This window comes from Zonotrichia albicollis, unplaced genomic scaffold (assembly GCF_047830755.1).
Source record: "Zonotrichia albicollis isolate bZonAlb1 unplaced genomic scaffold, bZonAlb1.hap1 Scaffold_186, whole genome shotgun sequence".
NCBI lineage: Eukaryota > Metazoa > Chordata > Aves > Passeriformes > Passerellidae > Zonotrichia > Zonotrichia albicollis.
Genome location: NW_027428380.1, coordinates 1 through 12,518, shown reverse-complemented (window position 1 = coordinate 12,518; position 12,518 = coordinate 1). Strand labels below are relative to the sequence as shown.

At 32.5% G+C, this 12,518-nt stretch overlaps 1 protein-coding gene across 1 annotated transcript in view; it reads left to right on the top strand.

Moving 5' to 3' along the window:
- LOC141727683 (ATP-dependent DNA helicase Q4-like) overlaps positions 1-8,106 on the top strand; it is a 65,904-nt gene extending 57,798 nt beyond the window's left edge. Inside the window, exons 16-18 of the mRNA XM_074533958.1 lie at positions 1,039-1,162; positions 4,255-4,421; positions 7,893-8,106. Of these exons, the coding sequence (XP_074390059.1) occupies positions 1,039-1,162; positions 4,255-4,421; positions 7,893-8,074 (473 nt within the window). The 3' untranslated portion in view covers positions 8,075-8,106. The remainder of the gene's footprint in view (positions 1-1,038; positions 1,163-4,254; positions 4,422-7,892) is intronic.
- The last annotated feature ends 4,412 nt before the right edge of the window (positions 8,107-12,518 follow it).

The following is a 12,518-nucleotide window of genomic DNA, read 5'->3' as shown; positions in this document are numbered from 1 at the left end:
ATCCAATTTTTTCCCCCAAAATTCCCCCAAAATTTCTCAAAAAAATTCAATTTTTTTTTCCATTTTTCCCCCTAATTTCCCCATTTTTTCACCGATTTTCTCCATTTTTTCACTGAAATTCTCCATTTTTTTTTGCTGAATTCCCAAAATTTCTGAGTTTTCCCCCAAATATTTTGATTTTTTAGGAATTGAGACCCTTCTGACCCTGTCCTGTCCCAGCAATTCTCATTGCCCCAATTTGCACCAAATTTTCCAGTTCATTTTCTGATTTTTCCCCCAAAATTTTGCCCAAATTTCCCAATTTTTACCCCAAAAATTCCAAATTTGTTTCTTATTTTTCCCCTTCAATTCCTGATTTTTTTCCCCCAACTTTCCCCAAAAAATCCAAATTTTTTCCCCAAAAAAATCCAATTTTTTTCCCCAAAAATCCAAATTTTTACCAAATTTTTTCTGCAAAAAATCCAAATTTTTTCCAATTTTTTTTTTCCATTTTTTCCCTCAAAAAATTCGATTTTCTTTGCATTTTTTTTACACTTTAATTCCTGAATTTTTTCCCCAAAAAATCCAAATTTTTTCCCATTTTTCCACAAATTTCCCCCCAAAAATTTGATTTTTTTTGCATTTTTTACCCAAAATTTTGCCCAAATTTCCCAATTTTTACCCCAAACTTACCCCAAAAAATCCGAATTTTTTTCTCATTTTTTTCCTTCAATTCCTGAATTTTCCCCCAACTTTTCCCAAAAAAATCCAAATTTTTTCCCCAAAAATTCCAAATTTTTTCCCAATTTTTTCTTATTTTTCCCTTCCAATTCCTGAATTTTTTTCCCCAAAAATTCCAAATTTTTACCCCCAAAAAATCCAAATTTTTTCCCATTTTTTTCCATTTTTCTCCTCAAAAAATTCAATTTTTTTTTACATTTTTGCCCCTAATTTCCCCATTTTTTCACCGATTTTCTCCATTTTTTCACCAAAATTCTCCATTTTTTTTGCTGAATTCCCCAAATTTCTGATTTTTCCCCCAAATATTTTATTTTTTAGGAATTGAGACCCTTCTGACCCTCTTGGAGCAGCTCCCGGGGGATTTCCTGCAGCTCCTGCCCCCGGTCCTGTCCCGGTGCCGCCTCCGGAGCCGCCCGGGGTCAATCCAGGACGCGGCTGCTCGGTGAGAATTCCCAACATTCCGAAAATTTTCCTAAAATTTCTGGAATTCTGGGGGTGGCCAAAGGTCCTGGGGGTGAAAGGAAAAATTTGGAGGAGTTTGGGAAAAAAAAAAGGAGAAAATCGGACAAAAATTGGATTTTTGGGGGGATTTTTAGGAAAAATAATTTGAATTTTTTGGGGAAAATAATTTGAATTTTTTGGGGGAATTTGGGGTAAAAATTAGGAAAATGTGGGAAAAAAATTTGGGAAAAAAATTGAATTTTTAAGGGGTATTTAGGAAAATAACTTGAATTTTCTAGAGGATTTTAGGGAAAATAATTTGAATTTTCTGGGGAAAAAAATTTGAATTTTCTGGGGGATTTTGGGGAAAATAATTTGAATTTTTTGGGGGAATTTGGGGTAAAAACTAGGAAATTTTGGGGGAAAAAAAGAGGAAAATTTGGGAACAAAATTTGAATTTTTGGGGAAAAAAATATGAATTTTCCGGGGGAAATTTGGGGGAAAAATTGGAAAATTTTGGGGGAGAAAAAGAGGGAAATTTGGAAAAAAAAGTTGATTTTTTGGGGGAAAAAATTTGAATTTTCCAGGGGAAATTTGGGGTAAAAATTGGGAAATTTTTGGAAAAAAAGAGGAAAATTTGGGGAAAATAAATTGAATTTTTGGGGAAAATAAATTGAATTTTTTGGGGGGAATTGGAGGAAAAATTGGAAATTTTTGGGAAAGCTTGGGGGAAAATTGGGGGAAAATTTTGGGGGAAAATTGGGAAATTTTTGTGGAAATTCGGGGAAAATTTGGGGAAATTTTGGGGTAAAGTTGGGAAATATTTTTGGAAATTTTGGGGAAAACTTTGGGATAAAATTGAGGAATTTTGGGGGAAAAAAAAGGGGAAGATTTGGAAAAAATTGAATTTTTGGGGGGATTTTGGGGAAAAAACTTTGAATTTTCTGGGGGTAATTTGGGTGAAAATTGGGACGTTTTGAGGAAAAAAGAAGAAAAATTGGGAAAAATATTTGAATTTTTGAGGGGAAAATTTGGGGTTAAAATTGGGAACTTTTGGGGGAAAAAAAATTTGGGGAAAAAATGGAATTTTTAGGAGGCGTTTGCTGAAAATAATTTGAGTTTTTTAGGAGATATTGGAGTAAATTTTGGAATTTGTAGGGAAAATCTTAGGGTAAAATTGGGAAAATTTTTTGGAAGTTTTGGGGAAAACTTTGGGGGGAAAAAATTGGATTTTTAGGGAAAATAATTTGAATTTTTGGGGGGAAATTTGAGGTAAAAATTGGGAAATTTTGGGGAAAAACGGGGGAAAAATTGGAAAAAATTTGGATTTTTAGGGGGATTTTTAGGGAAAATAATTTGAATTTTTTGGGGGAATTTGGGGTAAAAATAAGAAAATTTGGGAAAAAAATTGAATTTTAGGGGGAATTTAAGGGAAAATAATTTGAATTTTTTGGGGGAAATTTGGGGGGAAAAAAAGAGGAAAATTAGGGAAAAAAATTTGAATTTTTTGGTGGGAATTTAGGGGGAAAAAAATGGGAATTTTTGGGAAAGTTTAGGGAAAAAATTTTGCAATTTGTGGGGGAATTTTGGGGAAAACTTTGAGGTAAAATTGGGAAATCTTTTTGGAAATTTTGGGGAAAATTTTGGGGTAAAATTGAGAAACTTTGGGGGGAAATGGGTAAAATTTTTTGAAAAATTTTTTTTAAATTTTGGGGGAAAAACAAAATTTGGGGAAAAAAATTTGAATTTTTGGGGGGACTTTTGGGGAAAAAATTTTAATTTTGGGGGGATTTTTAGGGAAAATAATTTGAATTTTCTGGGGAAAATTTGGAGAAGTTTGGAAAAAAGGGAGAAAATCGGAAAAAAAATTGAATTTTTACGGAAAAAATTTTTGATTTTTTGGGGGAATTTGGGGTAAAAATTGGGAAATTCTTGGGAAAAAGGAAAATTTCGGAAAAGAAATTGGAAAAAAAAATTGAATTTTTAGGGGGAATTTAGAGAAAATAATTTGAATTTTTTGGGGGGAATTTGGGGTAAATAATTTGAATTTTTTGGGGGAGTTTTAGGGTAAAAATTGGGAAATTTTGGGGAAAATAATTTGGGGAAAAACTTTGAATTTTTAGGGGGATTTTAGGGAAAATAATTTGAATTTTTGGGGGGGAATTGGGGGTAAAAATTGGGAAATTTGGGGGAAAATTTATGGAAAAAAATTTGGAATTCGTGGAGAAATTGTGGGGACGTTTTGGGGTGAAATTGGAAATTGTTTTCAAAATCTTGGGTGGGATAAAACTGGGAACTTTTTTGGAAAATATGGGGAAAATTTTAGGGTAAAATTGGGAAATTTTTTTGGAAATTTTGGGGAAATTTTTGAGGTAAAAATGGGAAACTTTTTGGAATTTTTTTGGAAATTTTGGGGTTAAATTGGGAAACTTTTTTAGAAATTTTGGAGAAAATTTTGGGGTAGAAATTAGGAATTTATTTGGAAAATGTGGGGAAAACTTCGGGGAAATGTGGGGAAAATTTTTGGGTAAATTTGGGAATTTTTTTTAAAACTTTGTGGAAATTTTGGGGTAAAATTGGGAAGTTTTTGGGGTATAATTGGGAAAACTTGGGATAAATTTTGGGGTAAAATTCAGAAATTATTTGGAAATTTTGGGGTAATATTGGGAATTGCTTTTTTGAAATTTTAGGGAAATTTTAATGTAAAAATTGTAAAATTTTGGGGGAAATTTTGGGATAAAATTGAAAAATTTTTTTGGAATTTTTGGGGTAAAATCGGGGATTGTTTTTTGCTATTTTAGGGAAAGTTTTAATGTAAAAATAGAGAAATTTTGGGGAAAAATTTGGGGTAAAATTGGAAAATTTTTTTGAAATTTTTGGGATAAAATTGATGAATGTTTTTTGACATCTTAGGGAAAGTTTTAATGTAAAAATTGGGAAATTTTAGGGAAAATTTTTGGGGTAAGATTGGGAAATTTTGAAGAAAATTTGGTGGAAAATTGGGAAAAAATTGCAAAATTTTCAGTTAAAAAAATGAGAAAAAATTGGAAAAAATTTTGCAAAAAACTGGAATTTTTGTTGATTTTTTTCCAGGTGCCCTCCCCTGGCGTTCCTGCTGTCCCAGGGCTCCTCGGGAACTCCGGGAATTCCGGGAATTTCAGGAAATTTGGGAATTTCAGGATCTCTGGAATTCGACGCCGTCGCCCTCAGCGACGCCATGGGCTGGGAATTCCACAGGGTCAGGGAATCCATCAAACACGGTAAAAATGGGAATTTTTGGGGAAATTTGGAAAATTTTTAGGAATTTTTGGGGAATTTTTTGGGAATTTTTTCAGAGTTTATTGGGGAATTTTTGGGAGGTTTTTTGGGGAATTTTTGGCAAATTTTGGGGATTTTTTTTGGAATTATTTTTAAATATTTGGAAATTTTTTGGAGTTTTTTTTTTGAAATTTATAACTATATTTTGGGAATTTTTGGAGGATTTTTTGGGAAATTTTTTGGATTTTTGGGGGGAGTTTTTTGAAATTCTTGGGAATTTTTTTGGGAATTTTTGGGGAATTTTTGGGGAATTTTTCAGAGATTTTTTTGGGAATTTTTTGGGAAAGTTTTTGGGAATCTTGGGGGATGTTCAGAAAATATTGAAGACAGTTTGGGGAATTCTGGGAGAATTTTTGGGAATATTTTGGGACTTTTAGTGGATTTTTTGAGATTTTTGGGAAATTTTGGGAATTTTTTTGGGAAATTTTGGGAAATTGTTGGGAATTTTTTGGGAAATATTGGAATTTTTGGGGATATTTGGGAAATTTTTTGGGGATTTTTGGGGAATTTTTGGAAATTTTTTTTAAATTTTGGGGTTTTTTTGGGAATTTTTGGCAAATTTTGGGGATTTTTTGGAATTATTTTTAAATATTTGGAAATTTTTTGGAGTTTTTTTTTTGGAAATTTATAACTATTTCTTGGGAATTTTTGGAGGATTTTTTGGGAAATCTTTTGGATTTTTGGGGATTTTGGGGGGAGTTTTTGGAAATTTTTGGGAATTTTTTCGGGAATTTTTGGGGAATTTTTCAGAGATTTTTGGGGAATTTTTGGGGGGATTTTTTTGGGAATTTTGGGGAATTTTCAGGAAATATTGAAGAAAGTTTGGGGAATTCTGGGAGAATTTTTGGGAATATTTTGGGACTTTTAGTGGGTTTTTTGAGATTTTTGGGGAATTTTTGGGGAATTGTTTTGCAAATATTGGGAAATTTTCGGGGAATTTTTTGGGAAATATTGGAATTTTTGGGGATTTTTGGAAAATTTTTTTGAATTTTTGGGATTTTTTTGGGAATTTTTGGGGGTATTTTTGGGAATTTTTGACAATTTTCTTGGGAAACTTTTGGGAATTTTTTTGGGAATTTTTTGGGAATTTTGGAGGGATTTCCATGGGAACTTTATGAGAATTTTGTGGAGTTTTTGGAAGAATTTTGGGGTGATATTATAGGGATTTTGAGAGATTTTTGTGGAAATTTTATGAGGGCTTTGGGGGTAATGAAGGGAATTTTTGGAGCTTTCTGAGGAGATTTTGAAGGATTTCCATGGGAATTTTGTGAAAATTTTGGGCATTTTAAGAGAATTTTGGGGAGATTTTGGGAGAATTTTGGGGGGATATTAAAGGAACTTTTGGAAATTTTTACGTAAATTTTGAGGGGTTTCCAGGGGAATTTTGGGAAAGTTTTTGTGAGTTTTATGAGAATTTGGGGGGGATATCAAGAGAATTTTTGGAGGTTTTTCAGGGGAATTTGGAGAGATTTCTATTGGATTTTGGGAAAATTCTGTGGGAGTTTTATGAGAATTTGGGGAGATTTTTCAGGGAAATTTTGGGAAAATTCTTGGGAATTTTGGAGGGAATTTTGGGGGAACGCTGGGAGATTTTTGGGCCAATTTTGCGAGAATTTTGCCGGAATTTGGGGGGAATTCTGTGGGAATTTTATGGGAATTTTGGGAGATTTTTCAGGGGAATTTTGGAGGATTTCCATGGGAATTTTGGGAAAATTCTGGGAGAATTTTGTGGGGTTGTTGGGAGAATTTTGGGGGGATATGAAGGGAATTTTTGGAGATTTTTTATGGGAATTTTGGGGAAATTTTTGGGAATTTTATGAGAATTTTTGGGTGATTTGGGGAGAATTTTGGGCCAATTCTGAGGGGTTTCCATGGGAGTTTTGGGAAAATTCTTGGGAATTTTGGAGGGAATTCTTTGGGAATTTTATGAGAATTTTGGGAGAAATCTGGGGGGATATGAAGGGAAATTTGGGGGATTTTTTAGGGGAATTTTGAGGGATTTCCATGGGATTTTTGGGAAAATTTTGGGGAATTTTATAAGTATTTTGGGAAAATTTTGGGAAATTTTGGTGGGATATTAAGAGAAATTTTGGAGGTTTTTCAGGAGAATTTTGAGGGATTTTCTTGGGAATTTTGGAGGAATTTTGGGGCAATGCTGGGAGATTTTTGGGCCAATTTTCAGAGAATTCCATGGGAATTTTGTGAAAATTCTTGGGAATTTAATGAGAATTTTGAGATATTTTTTAGGGGAATTTTGAGGGATTTCCATGGGAATTTTGGGGGAATTTCTTAGAAATTTTGGAGGGAATTTTGTGAGAATTTTGGGGGGAATTTTGGACAGATATGAAGGGAATTTGTGGGGATTTTTCAGGGGAATTTTGGGAAAATTTTTGGGAATTTTATGAGAATTTTGTGGGGTTTTTGGGAGAACTTCTGGGAGATATTTTGGGAATTTTATGAGAATTTTGGGGGGATATGAAGGGAATTTTTGGAAATTTTTCAGGGGAATTTTGAAGGATTTTCATGGGAATTTTGGGAAAATTTTTGGGAATTTTATGACAATTTGAGGGGGTTTTTGGGAGAATTTGGGGAGGATGTTAAGTGAAATTTTGGAGATTTTTCAGGGGAATTTTGAGAGATTTTCATGGGAATTTTGGAGTAAATTCCTTGAGAACTTTGGGGGGAATTTTGGAGAGATATTAAGAGAATTTGTGGGGATTTTTCAGGGGAATTTTGGGGAAATTTTTGGAAATTTTATGAGATTTTTTGGGGGGTTTTTGGGAGAATTTTGGGGAGATGTTATGGGAATTTTATGAGAATTTTGGGGGGATATGAAGGGAATTTTTGGAGAATTTTCAGGAGAACTTTAGAGGATTTCAATGGGAATTTTGGGAAAATTCAGTGGGAATTTTGGGGGAAATTTTGAGGGAATTCCGTGGGAGAATTTTGGGGCAACACTGGGAGATTTTTGGGCCAATTTTGAGAGAATTCCAGGGAAATTTTGGGAAAATTCTGTGGGAATTTTATGAGATTTTTGGGGGGATATTGAGGGGATTTGTGGGGATTATTCAGGGGAATTTTGAGGGATTTCCGTGGGAATTTTGGGAAAATTCTTGGGAATTTTGGGGGGATATTATGGAAATTTTGAGAGATTTTCATGGGAATTTAATGAGAATTTTGGGGGGATATGAAGAAAAATTTTGGAGATTTTTCAGGGGAATTTTGAGGGATTTCCATGGGAATTTTGGGAAAATTCTTGGGAATTTTATGAGAATTTTGGGGGAATTTTGAGGGATTTCCATGGGAATTTTATGAGAATTTTGGGAATGCTGGGAGATTTTTGGGTCCATTTTTTGGGAATTCTGCTGGAATTTCCCAACCTATTCCTCACTTTTATTTTTTGGGAATCTCAGCCTGCAGGAACTCCGGGATCCCGCTGGAATTTGGGGAATTTTCCTTCCACGTCCGCGCCCGGGGGGATCTGAGCCCGCAGGATTTGGATTCGGTGACGGAAAATCTGAATTTGTGGGGCAGGAAAAGGGAGAGGGCCGAGCTCAGGAGGCTGAGGGAGAGCTTCCAAATATTCCACAGGTGAGAATTCCTGAAACTCCTAAAAAATCCCAAAAATTCCAGCCAAAAATTCTGAAAAAATCTGGGAAAAAATGAAAAAAATCCCCAAAAATAACGACCAAAAAAACACTGAAAAAATCCAAAAAATTCCTTGGAGAATTTCCTAAAAAATCCCAAAAATTCCAGCCAAAAATCCCCAAAAAAAATCTGTAAAAAAAATGAAAAAATGCGAGGAAAAAATCCAAAAAATTCCTTGGAAAACTTTCAAAAACCCCTAAGAATTCTATGGAAAAAACAGCCAAAAATTCCTTTAAGATTCATTGGAAAAATCCCAAAAAATTCAATGGGAAAAAAATTCCCAAAAATTTTATCCAAAAATTTTGAAAAAATCCGGGTAAAAATTAAAAAAATCCCAAAATAGTACTGAAAAATTCAAGGAAAAAAACAAGAAAATTGGAAAAAAAATCCAAAAAAATTCCTTAAAAATTTCAAAAAAAGCCCTAAAAATTCCTTGGAAAAAATCACAAAAAATTCCTTTAAAATTTCTTGGAAAAATCCCCAAAAAATTCCATGAAATCCCCTTGGGAATCCCTGAATTTGTGGGGCAGGAAAAGGGAGAGGGCCGAGCTCAGGAGGCTGAGGGAGAGCTTCCAAATATTCCACAGGGGAGAATTCCTGAAATTCCTAAAAAACCCAAAAATTCCAGCCAAAAATTCTGGAAAAATCCGTGAAAAAATGAAAAAAATCCCCAAAAATAACGACCAAAAAAACACTGAAAAAATCCAAAAAATTCCTTGGAGAATTTCCTAAAAAATCCAAAAAATTCCAGCCAAAAATCCCCAAAAAAATCTGTAAAAAAAATGAAAAAATGCGAGGAAAAAATCCAAAAAATTCCTTGGAAAACTTTCAAAAACCCCTAAGAATTCTATGGAAAAAACAGCCAAAAATTCCTTTAAGATTCATTGGAAAAATCCCAAAAAATTCAATGGGAAAAAAATTCCCAAAAATTTTATCCAAAAATTTTGAAAAAATCCGGGAAAAAATAAATCCCAAAATAGTCCTGAAAAATTCAAGGAAAAAATCAAGAAAATTGGAAAAAAATTCCAAAAAAATTCCTTACAAGTTTCAAAAAAAATCCTAAAAATTCCATGGAAAAAAAAACCAAAAATTCCATGAAAATTCCTTGGAAAAATCCCCAAAAATCCCAGAAAATTCCATGGGAAAAAAATTCCCAAAAATTTTATTCAAAAATCCCCAAAAAATCTGGGAAAAAAATGAAAAAAATCCCCAAAAATAACGCCGAAAAATTCAAGGAAAAAATCCAAAAAATTCTGAAAAAATATCCTTGAAGGCTTTGAAAAAACCCTTTAAAATTCCAAGGAAAAAAACTCTAAAAAATTTCAGCCAAAAATCCCAGAAAAATCTGTGAAAAAATGAAAAAAAAATCCACAAAAATAACGCTAAAAAATAAAAAAAATTCCTTAGAAAAAATACAAAAAAATTCTTTGGAAAATGTTCAAAAATCCCTAAAAATTCTGTGGAAAAAATCACAAAAAATTCCTTTAAAATTTCTTGGAAAAATCCCCCAAAAATTCCCTGAAATTCCCTTGGGAATCCCTGAATTTGTGGGGCAGGAAAAGGGAGAGGGCCGAGCTCAGGAGGCTGCGGGAGAGCTTCCAAATATTCCACAGGTGAGAATTCCCAAAAAATCCCAGAATTTCCAGTCAAAAATCCCCAAAAAATCCGGGAAAAAATGAAAAAAACCCCCAAAAATAATCACAAAAAAAGCACCGAAAAAATCCAAAAAATTCCTTGGAGAATTTCCTAAAAAATCCCGAAAATTCCAGCCAAAAATCCCCAAAACATCCGTGAAAAAAATGAAATAAATCCAAGGAAAAAATAAAAAAAATTCTTTAGAAAATTTTCAAAAATCCTTAAAAATTTCATGGAAAAAAAAGACAAAAATTCCTGTAAGATTTCCTGGAAAAATCCCAAAAAATTCCATGGGAAAAAAAAATTCCCAAAAATTTTATTCAAAAATTCTGAAAAAATCCGGGAAAAAAATTAAAAAAATCCCCAAAAATAACGACGAAAAAAACACTGAAAAAATCCAAAAAATTCCTTGGAGAATTTCCTAAAAAATCCCAAAAATTCCAGCCAAAAATTCCCAAAAAATCCGTGAAAAAAATGAAATAAATCCAAGGAAAAAATGAAAAAAATTCTTTAGAAAATTTTCAAAAATCCCTAAAAATTTCATGGAAACAAACGACAAAAATTCCTTTAAGATTTCTTGGAAAAATGCCAAAAAATTCCATGGGAAAAAAATTCCTAAAAACTTTATTTAAAAATTCTGAAAAAATTCGGGAAAAAATTAAAAAAAATCCTAAAATAGTACTGAAAAATTCAAGGAAAAAAATGAAGAAAATTGGAAAAAAAATCCAAAAAAATTCCTTAAAAATTTCAAAAAAACCCCTAAAAATTCTATGGAAAAAAAGCCCAAAAATTCCTTTAAAATTCCTTGGAAAAATCCCCCAAAAATTCCATGAAATTCCCTTGGGAATCCGTGAATTTGTGGGGCAGGAAAAGGGAGAGGGCCGAGCTCAGGAGGCTGCAAGAGAGCTTCCAAATATTCCACAGGTGAGAATTCCTGAAATTCCCAAAAAATCCAGCCAAAAACCCCCAAAAAATCCGGGAAAAAATGAAAAAAATCTGCAAAAATAACGCAAAACAAACACCGAAAAAATCCAAAAAATTCCTTGGAGAATTTCCTAAAAAATCCAAAAAATTCCAGTCAAAAATCCCCAAAAAATCCGTGAAAAAAATGAAATAAATCCAAGGAAAAAATAAAAAAAAATCTTCAGAAAATTTTCAAAAATCTCGAAAAATTTCATGGAAAAAAAAGACAAAATTCCTGTAAGATTTCTTGGAAAAATCCCAAAACATTCCATGGGAAAAAAATTCCCAAAAATTTTATCCAAAAATTCTGAAAAAATCCGGGAAAAAATAAAAAAAAATCCCAAAATAGTACTGAAAAATTCAAGGAAAAAATCAAGAAAATTTGAAAAAAACTCGAAAAAAATTCCTTAAAAATTTCAAAAAAAACCCCCTAAAAGTTCTATGGAAAAAAACTCAAAAATTCTTTTAAAATCCCTTGGAAAAATCCCCAAAAACTCCCTGGAATTCCCTTGGGAATCCCTGAATTTGTGGGGCAGGAAAAGGGAGAGGGCCGAGCTCAGGAGGCTCCGGGAGAGCTTCCAAATATTCCACAGGTGAGAATTCCCAAAAAATCCCAAAAATTCCAGGCAAAAATCCCCAAAAAATCCGGGAAAAAATGGAAGAAATCCACAAAAATAATGCCCAAAAATCCCAGGAAAAAATTAAAAAAAAATCCAAAAAAATTCGAAAGTAATTCCTTGAAAGCTTTAAAAAAACGCCTAAGAATTCTGTGGCAAAAAATTAAAAGAAAAAAACAAAAGCTATTTCAAAAACCCAAGGAAAAAATTAAAAAAATACCAAAAAAATACCAAAACAATCTCTTGGAAACGTCAAAAAAACCTCTAAAAATTCCATGGAAAAAAATTTTAAAAAAAATCAAAATTACTCCAAAAAATCCAAGGAAAAAATCTAAAAAATTCTTTGGAAAATTCCAAAAAATTTCCTTGAAAACTTCAAAAAAATCCTGGAAATATCATGGGAAAAAAATCCTAAAAAACTTCAGCCAAAATGTTGAAAATTCCCAAGAAAATCTTGAAGAATTCCCTGGAAAAATCAAAAAAATCCTAAAAAAATAAAATTCAAAAATTTCTTGAAAACATTTCCAGAAATTCCGTGGGAAAAGTCTTGAAAAATTCCTTTGAAATTCTTGGGAAAAACCCCGAAAAATTCCAGCCAAAATCCGTGAAAAAATGGAAAAAAACCACCCAAAATAATGGCGAAAAACCCAAGGAAAAAATCAAAAAAATTCCAAAAAAAATTCTGGAATACTTCAGAAAAACCCCTAAAAATTCCATGGGAAAAAAGCCCAAAAATTCCTTTAAAATTCCTTGGAAAAATCCCCAAAAATTCCATGAAATCCCCTTGGGAATCCCTGAATTTGTGGGGCAGGAAAAGGGAGAGGGCCGAGCTCAGGAGGCTCCAGGAGAGCTTCCAAATATTCCACAGGTGAGAATTCCCAAAAAATCCCAAAAATTCCCAAAAATTCCCAAAAATTCCAGGCAAAAATTCTGAAAAAATCCGTGAAAAAATGAAAAAAATCCACAAAAATAGCACCGAAGAATTCGAGGAAAAACTCAAAAAATTCTAAAAAAAAATCTAAAAAAATTCCTTGAAAACTTAAAAAAAAATACCTAAAAGTTCCCAAAAATTTTATCCAAAAATCCCAAAAAATCTGGGAAAAAAGTGAAAAAATTCCCCAAAAATAACGCTGAAAAATCCAAGGAAAAAATCGAAAGAGTTCTGAAAAAAATTTC